Genomic DNA, 27,706 nt, shown 5'->3' with positions numbered 1-27,706 from the left:
AGATTGGACGAGGCGGATAAGGCTTCTTTCTTTGAGTCCCCCTCGTCGGTTAGAGATACGTTTAAGAAGCCGTATGGCGTTTCGAAATTGGGCACAGGTCTTGTTGAGAGCCAAGGCGTTGGAGATGTTGGTAGAGATGGTGAGACCGAGGACCCGGATACTAGGAACGTGTGGGATAGGACTGCCATCTTAAAGGCGTAGATGATTGCGTCACAGGGTCGGTGATCAGATTGGTGTTTGGGAGGGTGACCGCGCTGAATGGGCTTGTACAGCAGAAGCTCCGATTTAGCCGGCGAACAGTGCAGTCCGATCCCTTGGAGATAGGCTTCAACCGTGTCGATCGCCGTTTCGAGGGCCGACTCCACTTGACCATCACTGCATCGGTACGACGAGATGGTGATGTCGTCGGCGTAGATGGTATGCTTGATCTTGTCGACTCGTTGTAGTTGCTGGGCAAGGCCAATCATGACTAAGTTAAAGAACATGGGAGAGATAACTGAACCTCGCGGGGTGCCTTTGCTGCCAAGGTGAAGCTGGTCTGATTGTAAATCTCCGGCCGAGAGGGTGGCCGTGCGATTGCAGAGAAAGTCACGAATGTAATTGTAGGCTTGCTCTCCAAGGTGGAGGTGGGAGACCTGGTCAAGGATAGCTGCATGGGAAATGTTATCAAAGGCTTGAGTGAGGTTGAGTCCGAGGATGGCTTTCATGTTACGGGAACGATCGTTTGGCACTTGATGTTTGAGCTGCAACATAGCGTCTTGAGTAGAAAGATGAGGGCGAAATCCAGTGATGGTGTGGGGATAGGGAGAGTTGTCTTCGAGGTAACTGTTGATGCTTGCTAATAAGGCCTGTTCCATCGCCTTGCCTACGCATGAAGTGAGGGAGACGGGTCTTAGGTTATTGAGGCTAGATGGTTTGACAGGCTTTGGGATTAGAATGACGTTGGCAGTGTTCCAGGCAGCTGGGAGGGCGCCACTGCGCCAGCTATCGTTGATGTAGTCAGTCAGATGGGACACGGACTCGTCATCGAGATTGCGAAGGGTTTTGTTAGTCACCCCATCTGGCCCTGGAGCAGAACGACCGTTAAGCTTGCAAGAGCAGCATGTATTTCAGATACGCTGAATTCTGCGTCTAGTGTAGGGTTGGGATTACCGATGTAATTGCTGCGTGGACTGACTTGTCCCCTGGAGATATATCTGATGCAGAGGTAGTCAAGCACCTGTTGTGGACCTTGCTTTAGGGTCTCTATATAAAGGAGCTTCTGTAGCCGATCCTGTTGGGTGGTGCGGGTGGTGGTATTATCAAGCAGATGTTTGAGGAGTTTCCACGAATAGGGGCGACGAAGTTGTCCATGCACCGTGTTACACAGCTCAGTCCATTGTTGCCGGCTGAGGGTTTGACAATGCTCCTCGATGGCTGTGTTGAGTTTCGAGATCTTACTTCTGAGGCGGCGATTTAGGCGCTGCCCCTCCCATCGAGCTAGGATGGAGGCCTTAGCCTCCAGAAGATGGGTGAGGCGACTATCCATGCGTTCAACTGAGGCATCCGTAGTTACCACCCGAGTGGCCGTTTGAACATCAGTGCGTAGCGCTTGCATCCAGGTGTTAATGTCGGCAATGCCTTCTGCTGACGTAGAACCTATGCGTATCAAACGAAAATCATCCCAGTCGGTAATGGTGAATTCTTTAGTGGGGGCAGGGGCGGCAGCGAGCTGGGGTAAAGAGAGAGCAAGGATATAATGGTCGCTGCTCAGTTTTTGCTGGGTATTGGTCCAGTGTGCATTGTTGATATGTTTGATGAAGGTGAGGTCGGGGGTAGATTCCCGGGTAGTGGAGGCACCGAAGCGTATAGCAAAGGAGGGGTCCGTGATGAGCGTAAGGCCCAAGTCGTGGTAATCTTGCCAGAGCTTGCGAGCTGCAGCTTCCATGCGAACGAATCCCCAGCCTGTATGGGCGATGTTGAAATTGCCGCGGATAAGTGGGAGGTGCGTTCCAGCTACCTGAAGAGCCTTCTTAAAGAGGGTGAGGAAGCGACACCTTGCTTTGTCCTTGGGGCTATTGTAAATGTTCAGGAGGAAGATGCATTCTTTCCGTTTACGATTGGGAATTAACTCGAGGAATAGATAAACGTTCGATGTGAGGCCTATTGAGATCATGTTCAATAACAGGGATGCGATGCGTACTAGGGTGGAGACCCGGCGAAGAGGGTGGGTGGTATGGAAGGTTTGATAACCGGGGAGCGTTATTGGTTTCTTGAAGTAGAATAGCAACTGGGCGGCGGGTATGTTGGCGTAGGTATTGATTGAGTACCGGTTGTTTCTGGTGAAAGCCACGGCAGTTCCACTGCCAAATGAGGGCATCTTGATTAGTCTGAGCAATGATGGGAGATGGTAGATGTCGCCATCTGCGTCCCGGAAGGGTCGCAGACGGGGGCGGCATGACTAGGAGGCGTGAGAATATGAGTTTCCAGGTTGGTCGCTTGTCAGACAATATCAATAAAGGCCTGCTGTATTATGTCCAGTGCATGTTGGAAAGCGCTAATAGTCTTTTGAAGTGAGATGATCATGTCTTTAACTTCAGAGCGAACCTGGCCCATGGCTACATTTTGCAGGGCTCTCTTCTTGGGGGCTGGAGTCTAGGGGGCCTCCCGACTAGGGGCAGGGACGTTCTGTGCGATCGATAAAAACTTTATTGTAATGGAAAAGATTTGAAGGAGGGGTGGTCGGAGCCTCTCAGTCCAGGGCCCCACTGGCTTCTGCCGCCTGCCTGACCTGGCAAATAATGACTTTTGTCCTGCCAGGTCGGAGCGGGCTACCTGTGCCTCCACCTGCTCCATTGTGTTAGTGGTATTTGGCCTATGAGGGTGCTTAGTGCACTCCCAGGTTATATGTATTAGGGTAGGTATGCCACCGCACCAAGGAAAGTTGGCCCTATAACGAGTGGGATACATGGCGTTTAGCAATTATAAATGGGGGAATACCCCGGTTTGTATTTTACGCCAATCGGCGGCCTCTTCCACGTTATGTTGTCGGTGAGGCGGCGGGTATTTTCTGCGGACTCCGCACTGGTGAGCAGGGATGTCTTTGGCATTTAAATTGGTGGAATTTTGTGAAGGACAGTGCGGGTGCTTGGGGTTAGAAGAGGACACCGCTGTTCGGTTAGTGAACCCTCGAGCTAACGCCTTAGCCTTTTCGTTCCCCTGTACCCCCGCGTGGCCCTGGCACCAAAGTAGGCGATGATGGTGGTTGAAGGATTTGGGGATTATCGCGAGGCTAGCCGCAGTCGCGTGCCCCTTGAGAAACATGCTACATGTCTCCTGGGAGTCTGTGACCACAACCGAGTCCTTTTGCGAACGCTCCGCGTGAGCGAGTGCGATCACCACTGCTAATATTTCAGCGAAGGTGGGGGATCCCGCCGTGGCCGACGCGGTAATTTGCTGTCGGCTGATCGCGTTCACGACTGCCAGGGCGTACCTCCTTTGCTCCGTTGATGTGCATGTGCTCCGTTGATGTACATTTAGGCAGGCCCAGAGCAGCTTTGAAAGCGGTTCAGATTATTGTGTTAGCCTCCTTTTCCTTCTCCCTATTCAGGATTTGGTAAGGTAAGCCATACGTGATTCGACTAACCACTAATGCCTGTACGAGCCTTAGGGTATCGTCTTCTCGCATTCCCACTTTTCGATACGTCACGCGACGTATCATTTGGGCTATGTTGTGGGCTGTGGATTTGAGGGTCTTGAGTGTCTGTACTGCTCTCCCGTCGCTCTGAAGCCACACACCCAGGACTCGCATTGTGGGTACCTCACGGACTGATTGGCCCTCAACCACGATGTTTATCGATCGTCTGGATTTGTAGCCTTTCGTGCGTATCCGGATGACCTCAGATTTTTCGAGTGTGCCACTTCAGGCCACTCCATGTAGAAAATTTCTCCACCGCTAATACTGGCTTTGGAGCGTTCATTCCTCGTCCACAGCGTTATCTCGTCCGCGTAAAGCGTGTAACCTAGGTCGAGTATCTGATCCTGATCGCGCTCGAGGCGACAAAGCGCCATGTTGCAGAGAAGAGGAGATAATATAGCTCCTTGGGGTGTTCCTTTGTCAGGCATATTAAATAAATCCGAAGTGAATTGGCCAATACTGATGCTCGCCTCGCGGTTGGAAAGAAATGCTCTTAAGTATTTGTATGTGCGCTCACCACAACCCGCGAGTTCGAGTTCCTACAATATTGCGGCGTGAGAGACGTCGAAGGCTCCGTTGAGGTCTAGGGCTAGGACTAGTCTCTCGTCGCCGTACGGTATATTAGTTAGAATGTCATCTCTAAGTAGGAGAAACGCGTCCTGGCAAGATGAACCAGTGCGAAATCCTATCATGGAGTCCGGGAACCAGCTTCGCTCGTCCAGTTATCGCTGCATTCTGCTATTCATAACCCTTTCATAGAGCTTACCCAGGCAGGACGTGGGCGACAACTGCCGTAGTGTATCAATCGGGGGATTCTTTTTTGGTTCAGGGATCATGATTATTTTAGCCAATTTCCACTCTTGGGGCAAGTCTCCCTTGGCCCAGCACTCGCTATTGAAAATCTTTATTTTCGCTAGGGCTACCGAATCCATGTTTCGAATCATTGCATTTGTGATCGAGTCTGGGCCCTATGGCGAGTTTTTAACTTCGGATTGTGCCGCCTCATAAACTTCCGCGTACGTTATTTCTTCGTCTAATTTAGGGTTCGCCTCCCCCGCGTATTGTCTCTTCGCGTACGACGATCCCGTGTCAGGTGAGGGTCCTATGTACTTTTTCTGAAGAGCATGGACTACATCTTGGTCTGTACCCTCGAAGTTGTCTGCTATAATTTGGAGCTTCTGGTTATTCTCAGTACGCGTGCTCATCGGGTCTAGCATGCTTCGTAGTATTCGTCACGTACCGGTCGTTCCCAGAGTTCCTGATAGGGTTCCACAGAACGTCGCCCATTCGTTTTTAGCGAGCTCGTTGGCGTGGCCTTGGGCTTGCTCTGCCAAGAGAGCAATGCGTTGTCTCAGGTGTTTGTTTAGACGTTGTCTTTTCCACCTCTTGGTCAGTTTCCGCCTCTCTTCCCATAGGCTGACCAGGTGAGAGGCTATCACGGGCACCTCCGCTGTACGCTCAATGGCTTTAGTGGTGTCCCCATGTGCTCGTCGAAGGAATTCAGTCCATTCTCGCATGTTCGTCGGGGCTGTATCCGGCTCCTCCAGCGCTCAGTGGAGTTCTCTATAACGAAGCCAGTCAGTTAATTTAGTCATTCCTATTGTTCTCGGTATGTTGGGCGTGGAGATCGCTACGGATTACGTCATGATCGCTTCCCAGCTTCTCGTCGAAGGAAACCCATTGTGCGTCTCTAACGTTAATTGTAAAGTCACGGTCGGGCGCCGTGTCTTTGCTGACGCTTTTACCCGAGTGCGTCGGTTTGCCGATCTGATTGATTGCCCGTAAGCCCAAGGCCGTTGCAGTGTGCTCGAGAGGAACCCTTTCAGCGACGTTTTCGCGTATCCCCATAGTATGTGGGGTGAATTAAAGTCACCCACTATCGCCGCCTTATCCTTGGGGCCCGCTAAATCTTTTGTTGCTGAGAGAATGTGGGGTAGGTCGTCCCCTTTGCTTTTGGGAGGACTTTACAGATTTGTGATTAGTGTGTGTGCCTTACTTCGTTTCTTTGGCATCACACTGATAACTATGAAATTAGTATCTCCCTCAATTTGCGGAAGCTTAAGAATAGAGCGTTTATCGGCTTGCTCACCAGCGTGGCGACCTTCGAATTTTGAGGATTGCTCAGAGTGTAGTGTCCCTGCAGTTTGGCCGGCTTGGCCCCGACCTACTGCAGACATATCACGTCCGGAGCGATTCCGGAGTTTTTGATAAACTGGTGGAACACTGACGCTTTCCTGGAGATGGAGCTGCAGATCCAATGCCATATCTCTAATTGTTCTGAATTTTGTATTCGTTGTGATTTCTTAGCGTGATTAGCTATGTTGCCCACTCTTATTATAAGCCCGTGACGTTTCCGTGTCCGAGCCTTCGGATTCTGTTATGCAGTGGCTTACTTTAGTTTTTGCCGAACCCACTCCTATCGCAATGGCGCGTTTTTTGGTGGGAAAAGCCTTCGAGACTGCTTAAGCTGTTCCGCCACGAATACCTTGTGTTTCTCGAAGTGGTTCGTGCATAGTTGTTGAAATTCCGTTAACCTTTGTGTAACTAATGTCATCATTTCATGCATAAATATTTTCAAGTTTTCCGCGATCATTTTCTGGATCTGCGCTGCCGTTATCTGCGCGTTATTTGAGGTTTGGGTTACCGGAGACTGCGCGGAGACGGAGTTTATATCTGCTGCCGCTTTTGTTTTGGCTATTTCTTCAGACTGACGCGGCGTTTCCAGATGTTTTATGTGCTATTGAAGCGCGCCTCTAACTCTGACATTTGTTTCTCAAGTGATTGTCGTTTGCGTTCTTCTCCTGGGAGCTGTTCTCTTAGTCGAGCATTTTCCTTTTCCAATTTCTGAATACGTTTATTATTTTGACCAGTATTCTGTTTGGAGCAGTGGGAGAAACAACCCTCGCCCAGCTCACCTGCTGTTTTTTAGGCAGTGGCGAATTCGACTGCTGCGAAGCCCTGGAGCAGGAGGGGTCCCTCGAGGGGGTATTGCTCTTCGCTCTGCTTGCGTGTGGAGATCTGGATCTCGATCGCTGCCGGTAGAAGTCCTCTTCTTCCATCGACTCGAACCAGCGCCCAGGTGCCTTTTTGGTGTTCTGACCCGATCGCTCCCGCGATCGAGACTGGAGAGTCGTCTTCATGCGCTTGGTGGCAATCAGTTTGTTCAGGCTCTGACGCGTCTCGTGCACTGCCGCCGTGCACATGGTGCACTTCACTTCACATTCGCGTCCTTTTTTTTGGGGGGGGGGTATTTTCGAGTCCGCAGCGACAGCATATCTTCTTGGGGTTCAGACAATCGTCCGAGCGGTGTCCCTCTTGCATGGACTCCAGGCACATTTGGATTGCTGGCCTGTACTCCATACACCGCCTCTCTACTCCCATGTAGTAGACGCATTTGGGGCGCGTGCCTCCCGAGAAGGTGAGGAGAGCCGTATTTGAGCTTCCTAGCATTCGGTCCCTTTCTATGGTGACTCCTTGGGACCTGACTTGCAGGTGTTGGTGGAGATCTGCTGATTCGGTGTGTACTGGGAATCCGTGCACCACCCCTTTGTAGCTATCATCTGGATCCGCTACGTACACGCTGAAGGGGTGTTCCTTGCCTCGCCGCTCCATGCACGTGATTCGACGAATGACGTCCACCGCTTCCAGTGAAGCTGTGGAGACGATGATGATATTCATTCCCTCTCGGATTCGCAGTATGAAATCCTCTCCGGTGATTTTTCGCTGGTTCGGTCCGTTTCCTGTGATTATCGTCCCGGTAGCCCAAACAATCGCTTGTGGTATTTCTGTTCTCAGATATTTCTTTAGCATTAGTCCCTTGTGGGGCTTCAGTATTACCTTGATGTCGTTCTTCGGTAATGGTGGCAGAGACTTCCTCTTCCTCGGGCGCATGCTGCGACGACCGACTTGCCCGTCTCCTTTCGCGCCGCCTGCTGATGGCTGTCCGTTTATCTTATTCTTGTTGTTGGAAGCCGTTTCCTTGTTGTTCTGCTTGACAACCTCTCGCTCTCGCCGCGATAGAACTAACTGCCAACCGTCCATCGCCTGGTTGTGGGCGGCGATCTCTTGGCTTTTGCTAGTCCCCGCTTCGGAAATTATTCTTGTGCCCGCATTTTCGTCCGCGTTGTTAACCGGATGCGGGAGGGGGGGAGGGTATTTGGAGGTCCATGTCTTCTGATGTAGCCATCTCCTACGCTCGGCAGAAGCGATCCGGTTATTAAGTGGTGAGGCAGTCGCTCACGCGCTAAGCCTATCGAGGCCTGACGGGGCTTCCGCCGCTTCGAATTTTCATGGTCGCGTGGGATGACGAAAAATTCACTCACGGACTTGAACTTGGTCTTGAGACGGAGCGTTTGTTGAGTGGAACCCCATCGGATAGTCGAGGCTGGTGCAGTTGTCGAGTTTTCGGCTAAAACGTCGATAGTCTGCTTAGCCCATGTGAAAGAGCGTGTTTTGCCGGAACTTCTTCGTCGTCTTCTGCGCAGAACTTTCGCACCGAACCGACATCACCGCGTCGACACTGTCTCTTTCTACGTTATCGTCCGCTCTTTACAACAAAAGCCCGCGCTTGAATTTGCTCAGTGGGCTCGTCGGTTGGACGTTGGTCAAGCTCATCAAGAACTCCTTGCTTCTCTTCCAGCAGATGGTTCTGTTTGCAACGACATCAACAGCCTGTGCAACGGAAGGATTCCGCTGTCTAATTGTCCCTGTGCCTCTTCACGGAGACTGCACAGAGGAGCTTTCGTACCGGATCAACATCACGGTGTCGAAACGGCCCCCTTCTACGTCATCGTCCGCTCCATACAATACAAGCCCGCGCTTGAATTATTTTATTTAGCACGTGGGGAAGCCGTTGGTCAAGTTGATCATGAATCCCTTGCTACTTTTCAAGCAGACGCTTTGGGGTGCGACGACATGGATGCCCAGTGCAAGGGAAGGATCCCGGTGTCTAATGGTTTCTTTGCGTCTGATAGACTGCGCAGCGGAACTTTCGTAACTGATCGACATCACCATGTCGGCACTGCCCCCTAGTATTTCATCGTCCGATTTGCGTGCACGAAGCCCTGCTTGAATTTATTTAGTGGTCACGTCGGTTGGCTGTCGTACAAGTTCTTCGTGAGTCCCTTGCTACTTTTCACGCTGATTCTTCTCTTTGCGGCGACATGGACGGCCAGTGCATTGGAAGGATTCCGCTGTCTAATCGTCCCTGTGCGTCTTGACAAAGACTGCACAGAGGAAGTTTCATACCGAATCGACATCGCCGTACCCACGCCACCCTATTCTACTTCATCGTCCACTCCATGTAAAAGAAAAAGCACATGCTTAAATTTCTTCAGCAGGCGCGTCGGCTGGTCGTCGATCAAGTTCATCATGAATCCCTTGCTACTTTTGAAGCAGATGCTTCAGCTTGCGACGACATGGACGGACCGTGCAACGGAAGGATTCTGCTGTTTAATCGTCCCTGTAAGTCTTGACGGAGACTGCGCACAGGAACTTTCGTAATGGATCTGCATCGCCATATCGGCATGGTCCATTTCTACATCATCTTTCGCTTCGCACAAAAGAAGCCCCTCTTTGAATTTCTTGAGTAGGCACGACGGCTGGCCATCGCCCATGTTCATCATGAATCCCTTGCTACTTTTGAAGCAGTTGCTTCGGTTTGCAACATCACGGACGGCCACTGCAGCGGAATGATTCTGCTGCCTAATTGTCCCTGTGCGTCTTGACGGAGATTGCGCAAAAGAAGTTTCGTACCGGATCGACATCACCGTGTCGACAGCGCCCCATTCTACTTCATCGCCCACTCCGTGCAAGAGAACAACCCACGCCTAAATTTATTTAACGGGTACTTCGGCTGGCCCTTGGTCAAGTTCATTATGAATAGCTTGCTACTCGTGACCTTGATGCTTCTGTTTGCGACGAGATGGACGGTCAGTGCAACGGAAGGGTACCGCGGTCTAATCGTCCCTGTGCTTTTTGACGGAGAGTGTGCAGAGGAACTTTCATACCGGATCAACATCACCATTCCGGCACAGTCCCCTTCTACTTCATTGTCCGCGGCGTACACAAAAACAAGCCGGTGCTTGACTTTCTTTAGCGGGCACATCGGCTGACCGTTGGTCATGTTCAGCATGAACTCGTTGGTACTGTTCACGCAGATGCTTCTGTTTGCTATAATGTGGGCGGCCAGTGCAACGGAAGGATTGTGCTGTTTAATCGTCCCTGTGAGTCTTTACCGAGACCGCGTAGAGGAACTTTCGTGCTGGATCGACATCACCGAGTCGAAATTGTCCTTTTCTACGTCATCGGCCACTGAGTACAAAAGAAGAAGCCCGCGCTTATGAGCGAGTGGGGCTATACTAATCCATGTACAACCGAATTAGGAAGGCCTACTAAGCTGGAACAAAGACACTGCCTCACCAGAACAGCAATTGACCTCCCTGTTTCAGTATTCGGCAGCAATCTCCCTTGTGACGTCTACAATTAACTAATGGCCCTCCGTCCCCAGCAGCTGTGGAGCACCTGACCAAGGCGGCGCTCAGACCTATGACTGAGCAGAGGGTGCTAAGAATCGCTGGGTCCGGACAGGCCGTCAACGGAAACTGACCCTTGCAACATTTAACACCAGAACCCTCTCAAGGGAGGCTAGCTTAGCAGGACTCATTGAGGAAATATCCGACATTGTTTGGGATATTATCGGCCTTGGTGAGAGTAGAACTGGTTTGGGATATCAGACATGGTTTGGGATATTACCGCCCTTGGTTAGATTAGAAATGGTGGAGAAGAGAAAGACTACGCAGTTCGATCTGTTCTCACCTCAGCTCTGTAATTTTTACATAGGTTTTGCTATTCATTATCATCATATATTTACCCTCAAAGGGCCTTGGCTTAGGGCATTACATAAGGGGGGGGGAGCAGTCGTTACATATACAATGGTCGGTAACAACAAAAAAGCAATACAAAGTGCAAGGTTCATGTTCAACATTGACATAATCAGAAGCATCAACACTAAGATAGACATCATCAGAAGATAGACATCATGAGAAGCATCAACACTAAGATAGACACAGCGGCTCAAGAACAACTTGGAAACAAAACAAAACACGCATACACATTCAAAAACATGGCAAAATAACTCAGCCTTTGAAATGTGCTGTTAATAAGTGCCTGAATTTATTAGGTTCTATTTCAGTAACTATGGAATCGGGTAAATCATTCCACAATGTAATGGAGATAGGTAAAAAAGATTTATTAAATGAGTTTGTCGAGCCATTTATGAGCTGCAAACTTAAAGAGTTGAAAAGACGGCGTGAGGTGCGAAGCGGCGGGTGTAATACAGAATTTCTTAGCTGTGGGAAGGTATAGTACAATTTGTGTGAAATAGGCAAAGCTGTAAAATTTTACGCCGAAGTGCCAGGGGTTGAAGATAAAGGGATGCCTTGATAAGAGTTATACTGAGCCGCCTTAACTCGTAACTCGTATTGAGTTATTAACTACTGTCCTTATGAAAATGGTACAGCTGCTCCGGCGCCTTCACCTTTAAAGGGACAGTACCATCCGAAGAAAGCCAGCGTGTCGGAGGCGGCCATGGCCTCGCAAGGCGTGGAGCTGCCAGACATCAAGGACGATAAGCAGTCCAGTGCATCATCATCGCTCAGTGGGGACGACTCAACTATCGTCGACCTTGACGAGGAACTGGCTGATATGGCGGAAGTGGACAGCGACGGCTTTAAGGTGGTGAGTCATAGGAAGCAAAGAACGGTCGGAATCCCAGTGGTAGTTTTGTCAACAGAGAAAAGTGTTGATTTGAGAGAGCGGGACCCTATCAGGCTCTTCGAAGCCATTAAAGTACTGCTGGGATCTGCTCCGATTCGCAGCCACTTCACAACGCAAGGTGCTCTTTATCTATATATCTCAACGGAAGAGCAATTGACATTCTACTTCGGTGCTCTCAGACTGTTGACATAATAAGAGTTACAGCCCGGTTGATAAGAGTTACAGCCCGGTTGCACCACTCCTACATGACTAACACATGGGTTATTAGGGGAGCACCAGTGTGGTATTCGGAAAGCGACCTTCTTGACTACTTGAAACCGCAAGGTGCTAGGCACATGAAACGTCTGCTGCACCGGGTGGAGACTGAAGAAAAAGAATGGGCAGCGAAACCTACTAACTCAGTTGTGATAACGTTTGCTCCCAACACCGAGCGCCTCGAAAAAATTGACCTCAGTTTTACCAAGCATGCAGTCAAAGAAATCGTTGAAACTTCCCGATGCTTTATGTGCCAACGCTTTGGCCATGTAGCCAAAGATTGCATCAAAGGTCAACGTTGCAAACGATGCGGTGGCGCCCACGATTGCAAACCCTGCAAGGTAGATTTTGCTCGCGGTGACCATCCAGCGAGTTTCGGTGGCTGCCCCTTCCGTGTAAGCGCCTTACACCGTCGAGTGTCCTTCATTAGTGGTCCCAAACCACAACCTACTGAGAAGCCGATACCTGAAAGTGACGAGTTCCCGGCGTTAGATTCGGAAGTTGAGCTCCCTGCGTTAGAGTCGGAAGTTCGTAGCGTAATAACAAGCAACGTCAGTGAGCGACCTGAACCTAGCAAGACGGCAAAGTCCTCTGCGGGTGAGTCGGTTGTTTGATCTGCTGCAGCAAAAAGTGTCCAAGTTTCTCGGCGACCAGATCACAGCCAGACTCGACGACATGGAGGACATTCCCTCGCCTCAAAAGAGATGCAGAAACCAGCTGCAGTGGCCAAGAGTGGGTCCCAGTCCGCATCTTTTGTTGAAGTTAGTGCGTACAGCAAAATAAGGAGCACAAAAATCAGGATCTGTCCAACCTTCTGCGAGTTTCGTTTGAAGTCCTGCGTTCATATGTTCAAGCGATGCAGACTGGTACCCTGAAGAACTTTCTACAGCTCGTTCTTTCCTTTGAGTCCACGATTACCGCGTTCGCCGCGACCTTCACCTTATAATATGGCTAGTCTTATTCAATTTCGTCCAACTAAAAATCACTGAAAAGTTGCATTGCGTATACTGTTGCATCCGTATACGTGTCTCCGCGGAAGAAGGTAGCAATGGACTTGTTTCTCCAGCAGCTTTGTGACCGTTGTCCAGCGCCCCAAATTATCTGCGGTGACTTCAACGCCCATCATTCTGTCTGGGGTAACAGTAACACAGATTCACACGGACGCAAAATTGTAGGAGTTATCGACAGTTTGGATGTGTGCGTGGTCGATAACAGAAGTCCCACTTTCTTCCGGCCTCCAGCCACAACCACCTCTATAGACCTAACCTTGCATTCACCTGACGTCCGCGTGAAGTGGTCAAGTGCACCTGACCGCATGAAAAGGGATCACTATCCACTTTTAGTGTTTACTGCCGACTTCCATATGCGCGGCTCTAAAATTAGCCATGTTGTTAATTGGTACAAATACAGGGAGCAACTTGCATGTGTTTCTGGTGATGTGATAGACAAAATCATTTCTGGTAAGATGGCTGCTACCACAGTGGTCAAGTTGACTAATCATTTTCCGACTCCGGATTTAGAACTCAGGAACCTTTACGCAGCGCGCAGAAGGGCGGAGCGACAACTGATGCGGAAGAAGGACTACAGATCCTTGAAGACGACCTTCAATAGGCTTAACTCTGCCATTCGATGCCATACGAGCGAGCTCTGTAGGTCGCAGCGGGCGTACTTCTGCGCTAGCTTGACTGTTTTCTCACCGAAGACGAGAATTTGGCCAGTCATTGGCAGTCTCGCTGGTGATTCTCCTCCTAGTAAACCTTTCGAAGCGCTTGCACTGCGCAAGCAGAAACCTGTCGTGTGCTTGGCAGAGGAGATGCATTTGTAAGTGCAAGTTCAAGAATTCATCCCTGCTCTCTGCCAGCAACATTTACGTCTGTGATGGATGCCCCGTTCACACTTCGAGAGCTACAGACAGCACTCAGCAGCCTGCGACGTCGATGTGCACCGGGTCCTGACGGAATTACCTACCAGATGATGCAGAACCTACCACTGGAACACCGGAATATGCTCCTAAGCTATCTCAATCGAGTGTGGGAGACTGGCGACGTTCCTCCTTCATGGAAGGTGGCTTCTGTTGTCCCAGTGCTGAAGCCCAGCAAAGAAATGACAAACTTGGCCTCTTATCGTCCTGTATCACTGAAGTCCTGTGTACCTAAGCTCTTGTAGACGCTGGCAAGTAAGTGTTTATCTTGAGGGCTCGATGACAGAAGGGCTCTGCCAACATGAATGACTGGATTTCGAACAGGTTTAAGCGTGCAAGATAGCGTCTTGGTCTTGATAAGCCATATTGAACATCATAGAGCTTTCGGCATTTGAAATCTAGTTATTTTCCTAGACGTACAAAGGCTTGTGATAGCGTCTTTCAGAGCTCAATACTAAATAGTTTGCAGGCCAAGGGCGTACAGGGCTATCTTCTTCGACTCATTCACTCATTTATCAGTGATCGTAAAATTCAAGTGCAGTTAGGAAGTACCACAAGCACCGAAAGGGCGGTATCGCGAGCTGTACCTCAGGGAAGTGTTCTTTCCCCAACGCTCTTTAATGCTCTAATGGCTGGTCTTCCCGCTGAAGTGCAAAAACATTGCAGGCTTGTCCATATGTCGATATATGCGGACGACATTTGTCTTTGGTTAACCGGATATCAACGCTTGCGTTTAGCCCTGATAGCTCGACAGGAATTATTTTCCGTTCAAAATTACCTTGAAGGTGTTGGGTTGACTCTCTCGGTGGAAAAATCTGGCTTCATTATGCTTCTAGGTAGAGGAAGACGGTATGCGCGGCTGAACCTTGATCAATCTTGCCTTCGTCAATTGATAACAAGCGCTTTTTGGGCGTCATTATTGACTACCGTCTACAGTGGCGACGAGCTATGGACTCGGTTGTGACATCGCTATCTTCGCGTCTCAATGTGATCGTAGAGTTGCAAGTGAGCAATGGGGAAATCACCCTTCTTCAATGATCAGGTTGCACGATGCACTATTGACGAGCCGAATAATGTACCAGCTCCATTTAATTTCCTCCTCGATATCACAGCTGGAACGACTTGAGGTTTTGCACAGAAAGGGCCTAAGGAGGGCTCTTGGCGTTCCGCAGACTGCTGCTAACAATGCAATAATTTACGAGTACTTATCGAGACCTCCTAGCCTAGTCGCTTCACAATGGTTATTGATGCAAATGGGCCGCCTCAAACAGACGGTAGCCGGGCGAGCCCTTCTACAGCGCCTTCGAAGGAGATCTGAGTTCCGAGCGTGCTTGGCACTAAATACTCTTGGTTACCTAGATCTTGACGCTAGAGGTCGAACTAAGAGGTTGAAACCTCCTTGGTCGTTCGCGAGCCTCGGTTTTTCGTTGGCATTTCCTAACGTTCGCGCTAAGCGGAGTTCTCCTTTGGCGGCAACGCGTTCGCTGGTACTGGAAAATCTTGCAACTGAATATGCACGTCATCTTTAAATTTTTACTGATGGCTCTGTGGACAAGTTCAGAGGATCTAGTGCAGCTGCTCCTCACATTCCCTATTTGAAGTATGATTGGTCTGTTCGCTTCACTGCAGTCGTGCCCTCCACAACGGCTGAAGGAGTTGCCATTGAGGCAGCTCTAAAGAAACTGCGGTTTTGTACGCCTCAACCTGTTGTCATTCTTACAGATTCAAAATCTGCCCTTAAAAGGTTAGAGCACGGGTTCCTTACTGTTGTACTGGTGCCTTATGCCTAAGCTCCATACGCTAGGTGCACAATCTCCATATAAAACGCTTCTCCATACGTTTTCAATGGGTGCCCTCACACATAGGTGTCATAGGCAACGACATGGCGGACAGCCTCGCCCATAGAGCACTGTCTGGGAATTCATTGAGAAAAGTGCCTCAAGAGGACAAGAGACTCTTCAGAGAAGTGGTGTGGAGCTCACCTCAGAAGCCATGTGTGATCAAGGGTCTCAAAATAAACCAAGCCACTTTACTGCTGCGCATTCGCACCGGCGCTGCTCGTGCCCCTGCATGGATGTATAAGACTGGCCTGGCGTTGTCTCCATTATGTTCAGCGTGTGGTGTGTGCGGTGAAATAGAACATTACGTTATGTGCTGTACTCAGTGTAACGCGGAAAGGAGTGTATTATGCGGCCCCTCAAGAAGACAGGAGTTCCTCACAGTTCTCTTCAGGACATTGTTTTCCCGCGCGGGAACCAGTTGTGTAGGAAGAAGGTCTCTCGCTTTCTTTTAAATTACCTACAGGACACGGATATGGCCTCCACATAGTGAACTTAGGAGTGACCATTTGTAATTGTGAGGTCTATGTCTGATTTATGTGCTGCTACGGTGGAGCAATTGCCGGCAGCAACCGCAAGGCTAATCCTACCAGTAGCCTACAACCACTCGACTCAACTCAACTCCACTAGAACTGGTGAGGCTTACACATTACTAAATAACGGCCATATCCTCTGCTATAGTGGTCTCCCTGATAAGAATCAATACGGGGCAGGATTCCTAATCCTTACTGACATTGCGGACAGCATTGACGAATTCTACAGCACTAACGAGAGGGTAGCAGTAGTCGTAATCAAACTCAGTAAGAGGTATAGATTAAATATAGCACAAGCCGACGCCCCAGCATCCAGTTACGACGATGAAGAAGTAGATGAGTTTTATGGAGATGTTCAATTAGCGATAAGAAAAGTGCAAACTCAGTATACGATAATAATGGGCGACTTTAATATAAATGTTGAAAAAGGGTAGGCGGGTGAACAGGCAATTGGCAACTACGTTGTCGATTTTAGAAACGCTAGAGCAGCGATGCTGCTAGAATTCGCAGAAAGGAATAAGCTAAGAAAAATGAACAGCCTTTTCAGGAAATGTAGCAACACAAAGTAGACCTAGAAAAGCCCTAATGGCGATACAAGAAATGAAATTGATTTCATACTTTCTTCCGATCCCAGCGTAGTGCAGGATGTAGAAATGATAGGTAAGGTAAAGTGCAGTGATCATATGTTAGTGAGGGCTAGGATTCACCTCAATTTGCACAGAGAAAGAGTAAAATTGGTCAAGAAAAAACAGGTCCACTTAGAGGGAGTAAGGGTAAAAGCCGACAAGATTAGGCTGCTGCTTACAAACAAATATACACCCTTAGAACAGAGAGATAAAGATGATAAAGCGCTCTGTAATTCCGTTGGTTTTGGCATGATACGCGCTGGTAGTCCGATGGTCAATCTTGCATTCACGTACAAAGGTTTCTACGGTTCCGGAGAGGAAGGAACGTCCGTGATACCTCAATAGCTCACAAAGCGCACCGTGCCACCGTTATAGGGTATGAACAAGGCGAATTCACGTAATGTGGCAGACGGAAGCGCTGAATTTTTACGTTGCGCCTGAGGTAGCCCACAGTGACAATGAGCCAGCGGTTGTCATTTGTAGTATTCGGAAGGGAGCCGAAGAAATCAATTACGATGCAATCTAAAGGCCGGATTGGACAGCGCAGGGGTTAGAGTGGACCAGCGCTCACATAAAATGGGCTCTTGTGGCGTCAGCACAGGGAGCACGAGCAGACGTACTACGGAATGAAGCAGTGCATTCCGCGCCAGTAGATTGGAAGTCGCAGGCATGCGTAGGTCTTCAATTTTTCGGCATGGCTACATTGAGAGTCCGCATGAAACTATAGCCCTGAGGTCGGAGCGTAGACAACCAGGAATCACCAGCAACCATGAAATAAGTAATTTCGGCGGTACAGAAGCCCGTCGTGGATGCCCAAGTGACGAGCAATGCGTCGAGGCATGCTGGTTCGCGGCAACGGGTCAGACAGGAACCTTAAGGGACATGCTATCCAGGGATCCTGATGCTCCTCCGATGACATGTCGGTTTATGTAAGGGACCAATAGTCATGGCTGAGGACAGAAGCAGCACCAGGCTCCATCCCATGTCGCTTCACCGCACCACACAACTCCACCAGACAACAAGAAGTTTGGAGCGGGAAAGGGCTTCGCCATCTGCATGTTTACTTCCGGCCCTGCAGACGACATGAAAATCGTAGTCTTGTGCCAATGATCCAGCGACCAGATGGATATATGAGGGAACACAACCAGCAGAAGCCATGTTGATCAGCTACGTCGAATCGTCGGCCGTAGATATGGTGGACATGCTGTTTTCAGACAAAGCTGACCGAGAGCAAACGAAGACCTTTAACAGTATGGGTGCACGAACAGTAACATTTAGGAATCAGATGAGGTCGAATACAAATCGAATACTGCCTGAAGGGCATCGGATTATTTTTATTATCGCATACTTTAAGAATAGTTCTCGAATCGTTAGCTGCCCTTTTCAGCTTATAAAGGATTATCCTCACGTCAAAGTATAATCCACGTTTGGCAAATTTGCATTAGAATCCAAATTATATACCGTTGTCTCTTAAAATTACAAATGCAGCACTAGAAGCATATAAACAGCTTACTCTCATTCTCCCCAATCATTAGTGTGGTTTCGAAAAAAAAAACATTATGGATTCCTTAACGACGTACCATGCTCTACTAAAAAAAGCCGCAGTTTTGCACCGAATGCGAAGCATCAATTGCGATATCCAATTAGTACACAGCTATACGAAGTAAGGATAGTAGTTTTATCGGCGTTATAAAGCAGGAAAGATTCGCTTACTAACTGAATTAGCAAACATGGTGTCAGCGCCCACACGCAAACATGAACGCACCATACACGATGAGCGCAGACACACGCTGTGAAAACGCAGGTTTGACCAATCGCTGCAGCAGCAGCAATCGAAGCGACTTTAGTGCGGTTTAACGCTTCAACGCCGCAAGAGCGGCGAGAGCACAGCTCGCGCGAAGGTGTGCGCCGTCTGTAGATCTCTGTCAAGGTACGGCACGTGCGACCGCGCGCGGCCGTGCAAAGTACGCACTTGTTGGTGGAGTCTAAGCCTCCCTCCGGTGCTGCCTTCCCGCTTTCTTTCGTGCATGGCGCCCGAGATTGAGCCACGATCGTCAGTTCCCCTTCAGTACGGTCAAGAAACCAGCAGTTGCTGCGGGAGCATAACAACCCCCTCCCTCTCTCATTTGCCCACGGCTTCTCGCGCTACGGAAGACGGCGCGTTTGCTATTCGCTTTGCTGCTGCGAACTCGCGAGATAGAGCCGTGACCATTAACTTCCCTCTTGTGCTTTCACTCGCACATACAGCATGCGACGCGAGGCGACGGTGTTATCGCCCCTGAAGTTTATACGGAACATCGACGTTGACGCCCACGGCAAAAGTGCGCCTGGAGTGTCGATATAATTTCTATCGCAATAAAACTGTTCGCGGTCTGTGTTTACTGTAGTTGCCAGGATATACTTTATCACACTTGTCAAATTTTATGCTGCATCGCGCTTACTATGTCGTTTGAAATTACCGAAAGCTATTCGAAAAGTGTTCATATATACGGATTGCAGCCATTATATTCGAAGACCGAATTTATATGAATAGCCGATTCGTTATTTGAAAGTTCGGAATTCTCGCACACCACCGCGTAACAGGCCCGGCTGGAAGCGGTAATACTTGCCACTTCCCCGTTTGCAAATAGATGGAAGGTGTGTGCATACGTGCGTGGATTTTCGCTTGATAGTAACTCGTGAACAAGAGCAATCGCCCAATAGTGATTGTCTATGAACTGTTGTGCAGGTCCATGACATCATAGCTGCAAGAGAAAGCTAGTGATCATCAAACGAGGTATAAATCCAGCCCCCTCCTACCCATGCACGGAAAGATGGCACCACGTGAAGTCGACATGACGTCTTCGTAGGCTTGCGCGGTCTCGTGTATCTCCCCACGGAGACGGGGGAGCGTTTCTTCAGGAGGTACAAAGACTCTTGTTCTCGCTATAAGTCCACATATAGAAGGAAGACACTGCTGATGGCGTGTCTCAGTTGCGTAAAATAGGCTGAAACATGTTCCGATCGGCTTTTCCTTGTCTGGATTTATAGGCGTCCTGTATGGCCTGTTCACTTTTAGTACTCTTTTTCTTCGTACATGAACCAAATATGTGCGGCTGTTCAGCAAGATGAACGAAATAAATATTTCGCATACGTCAGACTACTATCAAGCTAGAAAAAATACTTATATGGTTCCAAAAGGTGCAGGGTTCGATATCCAGAGCAGGACGCATTTTGCTTTGATTTTCGACGTTTTCTGTCGGGTTCCCTTAATTATGGCTTTGTCATAGATCTTCCCTCTCCAGTCTGGTGGGTGGTAACTGTCAGCCATGTATAGAATCTAGCATGCCCATCTCCGGAGATCTTGCGATACGGAGATCCTTACACAATTTATCACTTGAGCCTGAGATCCTGTGAACTGCTAAAGGTGTGCTCCGGCGTCTACATCGCAGTGTCACCCAATGTTGTGGCTCGTCCCGAAAAGGAGGACGAAACGAGGGGGCGCTTTTAGAACTACGCACTCACGAAAATATGTACACGCATTGGGTCAGTGGTAATAAGTTCTCTGAGCCACTGAATGCAATTACCACACGAGGAGTGCCTCGCCTTTATCGTTTCGACGCCCGTGTACACCGCAGGGCAAGGTATTCAGTTAAGAAAACGTACTTAATGACGTATGTTGCCAAATTCATTTCCTGCATGAATGCACTCAAAGGTTAAAGAAAACCTAGATGTAAACAGCGCGTTCTACTCCTTTATCGAACAATTATGCGCTTTGCGCCTGTGTACTGTGACGTCATTGCTGGAAGTTAGCACGACTAATGTACTGTAGCGATGAGGCTGGGTGAACACTTGCCTGCTTGGGGGTCTCTGAGGGCAGCGACGGGTAGCAGCGTGTATTCGCCCGCTTCGCCACATGGACGCGGTTGCATGGTGCGTGGCCATCGCGCCTGCTCGCTGGTCACGATTCGGATCGGTGCGTTCGCACGGAGAGAGGCCAGTGCATCCCCGTGCTCAGCTGGTGGCCAATGGGGAGGCAGGGCGATGGTGACATCACGGAAGTACACCAGGCCTCGAGTGGCACGGTGTAAAAAAGCCGAGGAGCGTGACAGGACAGACTGCAAGCGGATGCGCACATATAAGAGACTACAAGACTAACTTATGCATATAGAACCTTAGGTACGTCAGAGCAATAGTTTTACAAGGTTACAGAAATAGTGCGTCCAAATAAGTTGTGCAATATAATTCGAGCTTGGGGTACCGAAAGAAGACGTTCTATATACGCGACGGCACTGCCCGCATGCAGAACCGAAAGTTGCTCGACATGCTCCCACTTTTCCAGAAGGAGCGCATCCCGGCACTCGCTTGTACGAAAGAGCAATGGTGCCCACAAGGCTTTCGACCGATGTACCTGAAACATCCTAATAATACTAAAGGCCAGAAAAAGAGACCCACGAGCTTAAGGAATTCCTGCAATAATTTAGGTATCAAAGTCCGTCGTTTTAAAGAAGAGTATCTCCCGCGCAAAGCTTTCTAATAAAACGTTTTACACATGACAATAGAAAGCTAAATATGGTTAAAAGTTACCCGCACCACATTCACGAATGCTTGCGTGGAACTCCAATTATTTTCTTCGTTTATTTTATTTTATTGTACCCTCGTGACCAAGGTATTACAGAGAGAAATGGGCAAGAAACATATACAAAAAGTAAAAAAAAACAAAGCAGCAAAAGGTGGTTCGTTATTACAGCAAAACTGATTAGTAAATTGTATCCGGAGGTCATGATGTCTGGTAAAGGTGGTTCGTTATTACAGCAAAACTGATTAGTAAATTGTATCCGGAGGTGATGATGTCTGGTAAAGCCGAATGACACTTTGAGTTGTTCGTGATTGCGACGACTGCGCCGGGAAGGTGGTCCCATTATTGGGAGGCCCTAGGAACGAATGGTTCGTGACAGGTTCTCGCATGGCATTGAAATATTCCGACCTCATGGCTATAATCAATGCGACAGGAAATGTAGGTCGGAGATGATACGCTAATCGCGCACGTAGCAAGTGTGGAAATAAAGTTTAATAAATAAAGCAAGGCGAAATCACTTACGTGAAAGAGGAGCAAGTAGTAAAGAATTTTTCATGGCAGTTACTCTTGATGCGCGGCTATAATGGCTATAAATGAAATGCGCGGCATTGTTCTCGATTACTTCAAGTAATTGAATAAGGGTTTCGAGGTGCGGGTCGGACATGGATGGGGCACACTCCATTTTACTCCTAATACGCGTTTTTGTATATGAATAATTTTACTGATGCAGGAGCAGAAGACAAATTTCCGCGAAGATAACCTAGCATGCGTTTGGTATTGTTACTTACCTTATAGATGTGCAACGACCAGGAAAGTGACGAAGTTCCGTGCACGCCTAGGTAGTTATAGGAGGTTACGACTTCTAGGGAAGTATTATTAAGGTAATAGTTCGACGGAATATCTCCATTGCTTGGAGATAAACAGGTACACTTACATTTAGTTACGATAAGTGGCATTAATCATATGTCACACCTGCTAGATATGAGCAAAACGTGAAGAAGGTGAATGCTGGAGCCACGTTTCGACAAGTGGACTTTTTTTCAAGGCGACGTATGCTTTCCGCGCCACAGTATATATAGGTGGGGTTCTTATAAAGGGGAGAGGGTGTGAGGCGGGAGGATGAGGAAACGAGGGAAAATGTGTTAACATGTCGAATTGAGAATAAAGGAACGCTGTGTACAAGGTCAAAGTCAGGGCACCCTTCCCCCGAACCCGGTCTGTCTATATAGAGAGCTCTGTAGAGAGCAACTATCGAGAACAACGCTAGCAGAAACGAACTATCCCCAAGTTATTCTCGATAGAGCTTATGATGCCGCGTCAAGATTGGAGAGACAGTCGGAATTGGCGAAGAGACAGCCCACATTACAATCTGACAGACCGCCGGCCTTTATAACAAAATATTCTAATGCACTCCCAAACATAAACAACATCCTAAGAAAATACCACCCAATATTATCAAGTAACGAGCGTCTGCGAAAAGCGTTCCCGGATGTGCCCAGGGTTACCTATCGCCGAAACAAGAACTTTAAAGACATGTTAGTGCACGGAAAAGTCAGCAAACAGCATTCCCCCGTAATAAAAGCATATTGTTGCCCTAGGTGCAAAACCTGCTGGCACCTTCAAAGTGACATTAAAATTAAAAGCACCGCAAATAGGTATACACATGAAGTCAAATCTAGCCTCACTTGTACAAGTTCGGATGTGATTTATATGCTTAATTGTTCCTTCTGTAAGAAACAATATATCGGTGAAACAGGACAATCAATGAACGTCAGGTTAAATGGACATCCCGCGGACACAGCTAAAGAGCTTCCCAAAGCCGTCGCCGAGCATTCAACCAACCAGGTCGTAACTTTGATGAACTTAAACTCTACATCTTACAGTCAAATTTCCATTCTGAACGAGAAAGAAAATACAGAGAATCATACCTTATCCATAAGTTCAAGACATTGCAACCAATAGGCATAAACATTTCAAAGGGAGCTTTAGAATCTATTCGCTATGCTAAACTTCAAGCTATAGGCAACAACACTTAGTTTGAGTTCTTGGCGTATCCCCCCCCTTTTTTTTTTCCTTTCCTTCCTTTTTTTGTCAGCCGGCGTGTCAGACACTTTGGACACGCCGGCTACCACGCGTGTATTGACAGAGCGGGGAGGGGGGAGGGCCCTGGCTTTGACCTTGTACACAGCGTTCCTGTATCCTCAATTCAACACGCTAACACATTTTCCCTCGTTTCCTCATCCTCCCGCCTCACACCCTCTCCACTTTAGAAGAACCCCACCTATATTAGACCGTTTTTTGGTAGGCGCCGCCATATTGTGAACGCAGTGGCACCGCCTATGAGCAGCGCCATACTGGCTTGGGTGAAAGCGGTTTTTTGCACGGCAGGTATACGCTCGGTGGTAGGTTCTGGCGTTTGTTTTCGCGGTCGTGCGGTCTGTTTAGAATGACGCGCGTTTTCCACGTGGTAAACAGTTCTGTGACACGTGCTGAAGTGGTTTAAGGCGTCATGGCCGGAATTTCTGCTGGCGTTGAGGTGGACGGAACACGCAGCGCGACGTGCGCGCGCATATTTGAGCCTACAATCAGCCTCGGAGATCAATTGTGTATTTCTGAATGTTCAAATCACTAATGTGACCTTATTGCAATATTATACTCTATTCCTAAGCTGCGGTTTAGGAGTCATGAAACATACGCGACAATCGTAACAGCGTGGGTGCCGTTCTGATACGATAGGAGTTGGGCTGTTATACTTTGACAAGCGTTCAAACTGTTCGCTGCAGGTTACATTGCGTGACTACTTGGTTCGATGGATGAGGTTTCCGCCCCTAAATAAGATAGTTTTGGCAAGTAATAGCAGCATACCTTACAGTCTGAATTAAGCTTGTCCAGCAAAGGGACTGTTTACGAACTGCGCGAGCGTCCTAAGCAGTGGTAGGTACTGGATTACATATACCATTGTTCTGTATACCGCATTGTCCCAGCATACGGCATCAGGGGTTACATATTTATAAACGTTGGGCGGCGTGACTATGCGAGGTCCTACTGCGGCGTTAGCCCGTTTTATCTTGCTTTTTCGAGAAAGTGGATGACAACCGAAATTTTTTTTTCGGTTCTGTTCGTTCCATTCTCTACGACGCACTCACACGTATTACGGAAATTTTGTCCCCAAAAGTAGGCATCGCATTCTTTTTATGCGATCCCTCTCATATATTATGGCTGTATGCAGGCCAAAACGGCAATGCCGAAGCGCACGGCTTACTTATGTATTGTGCTGGTTCACCAACCTGCAGTGGTCGCTGTGTTGAGCAGCGCCATCGGCCTCATGCAGGAAGGCTAGCGTAGACTATGGTAATTTGAAGCCTACTAGACTTGAAATGCGCGAGAACGATGCCGGTGCATCACAAATATTTGATAGCGCCTGCCGCTTAGATGTTTCGTGGATGCCTAACTAGGTTGGCCGTGCACGAGCATGCGCTCTTATGCTTTATATTTTACTCCCTACGCCAAGCGATTAGATAGTGAGCAAATTTACCATTTCATGCTGCTAATACAGAGACACTGGTTTTCTTTGTAGAATTAAAACCGATTTCGGGGGGGGGGGGGGGAGGAGCTAAATAGTTCACAACACATACACACACCGCGACTGATAATGTCCGTACACCGCGGCTGACAAAGCGCGTCACATTTTTGCGCCCCCAAGAGATATTTCCGCCTACTGTAGTTACCGATCCACCGAAAGGCTTCCCTGACGACCTTATATGAACGGACATGGCGTAAAATTTCCCAAAGTACCATCTAAAACATCTCGAAATCGTTCCGCAGCTCGGGACAGCAATATTTTCAAGCAGCGCCGCGACGGATCGCCCAAGGCAGAGAGGAGGAAATGCTCTCCGCGCGACCTATTCTCCTCGCCCGATGAAACGGTCTATACTGTGGCGAGGAAAGCATACGTCGCCTTGAAGAAGACAAGTCCACTTGTCGAAACGTTGGCTCCTGCATTCACCTTGTTCACGTTTTGCTCATCGTCTTGAATCTCCATCTCCCGCATTCCCCGTCTTTTACGTGTTAGATATAGCGTTTATATAGTCTTGTACGAATTTTTATCAGATTTGTCTGAGATATCATGGAGGATAACAGTCATTTGCAAAAGGGTAAATATAAGAAAAAACATCATTGGGTAAATCGTTCATGTAAATTAAAGAAAGAAGAGGGCCAGCAATGATCCTTGTGGCGCACCAGAGTCTACGGGATTAAATGGGGACATATGGTTACTTCACAAAACATAATGTGACTGATTAAGGAGCAAATGTTCAAGCCATGCGAGCAGGTTAGGGTCAAGACTATGTGTAATAAGTTTAAATAGAAACAATTTATGACACGATTTGTCGAAGGCCTTGACAAAATCAGAGAAAACACAGTGTGCGAAATAACCTTTGGCGAAAATAAGATGAAGACTGTAAAGATGTTGATTTCGCAAGAGAAGTTCTTTCGGAAACCATCTTGTGCTTTTGTGAAAAATGAATAATTGTCCAAGTGCTTTGCTGAATGCGAGCACAATATATGTTCAAGAACCTTGCATGGAATGCTCGTCAGGGAAATGGGGCGGTAGTTGAGGGGCGAAATTTTGCTACGGAACTCGTGAAGTGGCACCATCTTCCCGACCTCTCAATTTGCAAGTAGCTGATGGATATCTAAAGATTGCTTAAAAAATTTTGAAACCAGAAAAGACGAATAAACAACAGTATTTTTCAGAAATTTGACGTTAACCAGATCAGCACCAGGACTTCATGACAGCTTCGGATCTTTAATTACGTTTTCCACACCAAGAGGTTCACTGATAATAAAGTACATCGGCGAGTAACTACACCACTCAAGAGTTGGGAGCACAGGGTCAGTATATATGACAAAGTTGTTAAAGAACACAGAATTAAGGACATGAGTACATACATCATCAGGTACCGGTGAACCACTGGATTCAATCAGCATTATCGAATTATCTTTGCAATTGTTATTACACGCCAAAACCTTTTAGGGTCATTTGCGAGCATTCTGCGCCAGGTGAGTACTTGGAATGCCGTTTTGGCGAGATTTATAGCCTCTGTGTAAGTACTGTTCGCCCCATTATAAGGATCCCATTTCGATGTCAGAGCACTTTTATTCGATATTCGATACAGTCGTTCTTTTCGGTTGGAAAGCCTTTTTATCTTGGAGTTGAGCCAGGGCTTCTACATATTGCAGGATATTATACTTAACCGAATAAACTGCTCGGTGAACTCATATATATTATTATTGGAAACGGTCAATTTCTCATCAACCGTGCGATCATCAAATTGGCTTAGGAACTCATCAAAAAAATTAGCTTGCTAAAAATATATAGCGCGATAATTTGCCTTATCAGGGGTAAATTATTTCTTTTTCAATAACTAGTTTTAACAAAGTATATAATATATTGAAAGAAAGACGCAAGTAATTGCTTGTGTCCGGTAAGCATGAAACATTGGTAACTGTAGCACGGCTGAATCTGCAGTCGTCACGGCGCACCAGTAATCCCGTGATCTGTTACGTCACGTTGGCTTCTGTATATATGAACTTGCCCAACCGCAATAAACTCGTTGTTCGCCCAACTGCTGGCCTGTCTACATGGTGGCAGCGGAACCCAGCCGATATGTCGATGGCGTCCGCTCTACTACCGCCCCCGAAGTCTATGGATGCATCGCACGACCGTTCGATTGCCTGGATAACTTGGAAAAGTGAGTTTCTGCTGTTTTCCACTGCTACGCAATTGAACAAGCAGCCAAAAGACGTTCAAGCAGCCACGTTGCTAGTTACCATAGGCGAAGAGGCTAGGAAGTCGTACAGTACCTTCAAGTTCGAGGAAGCGGAAGACAGGAATGACGTTGAAGTTCTGATTAAGAAATTTGAGGAGCATTACAAGCCTGCAACGAACTTAACATTCCAAGAATTTCGTTTTGGTTCAAGGAACCAAAAAGAAGGCGAGACGTTTAACGAATGGCTAACAGAACTGCGTGTGTTAGCGAAGAACTGTGAATTTGGGGAACTTGAAGACCGCATGTTGCGTAGCAGAATTATTTTGGGCACTCAGGATAAGAGCCTACAGCAAAGACTGATCGCGGAAAACCCGACGTACCAAAAGACGGTCGATATTTGCCGCGCGCAAGAACAAGGCAAAGAGCACTTTCGTGAGATAAGTGAAGCTACGGGCGCCATCGAAGGCACCATAGTAAACGCGGTAGCAACAAGAAAAAACATTTGCTACAAATGCCGGGGTAAAATGCACCGCAGTGACACGTGCCCTGCAAAAGGAAAAACATGCCGTAAGTGCGGAAGGCTGAACCATTTCGCTCGAGCATGCAAGTCGTCCAACTTTCCGCGCAGTGCCAACCAACAAATGCGAGGGTTACGAACCGAAGACGACGAATTTTTTTTGCAAACGTTGACTATCGGTGCGATAACCACCGATCACTGGAGCGCAACGGTCGACATCGAGGGCCATCCCATC

At 48.1% G+C, this 27,706-nt stretch overlaps 1 protein-coding gene across 6 annotated transcripts in view; it reads right to left on the bottom strand.

Moving 5' to 3' along the window:
• LOC142576703 (calcium-activated chloride channel regulator 1-like) overlaps window positions 1-27,706 on the bottom strand; it is a 388,135-nt gene that overhangs the window by 324,644 nt on the left and 35,785 nt on the right. For all 6 annotated transcript variants that reach the window (XM_075686951.1, XM_075686954.1, XM_075686953.1 and 3 more), the window contains exon 2: window positions 20,461-20,722. In XM_075686951.1, coding sequence (XP_075543066.1) covers window positions 20,461-20,722 — 262 coding nt within the window. The remainder of the gene's footprint in view (window positions 1-20,460; window positions 20,723-27,706) is intronic.

This window comes from Dermacentor variabilis, chromosome 3 (genome assembly GCF_050947875.1).
Source record: "Dermacentor variabilis isolate Ectoservices chromosome 3, ASM5094787v1, whole genome shotgun sequence".
Classification (NCBI taxonomy): Eukaryota; Metazoa; Arthropoda; class Arachnida; order Ixodida; family Ixodidae; genus Dermacentor; species Dermacentor variabilis.
The sequence above is the reverse complement of the archived record's forward strand: the minus strand, read 5'-3'. Positions and strand labels throughout refer to the sequence as shown.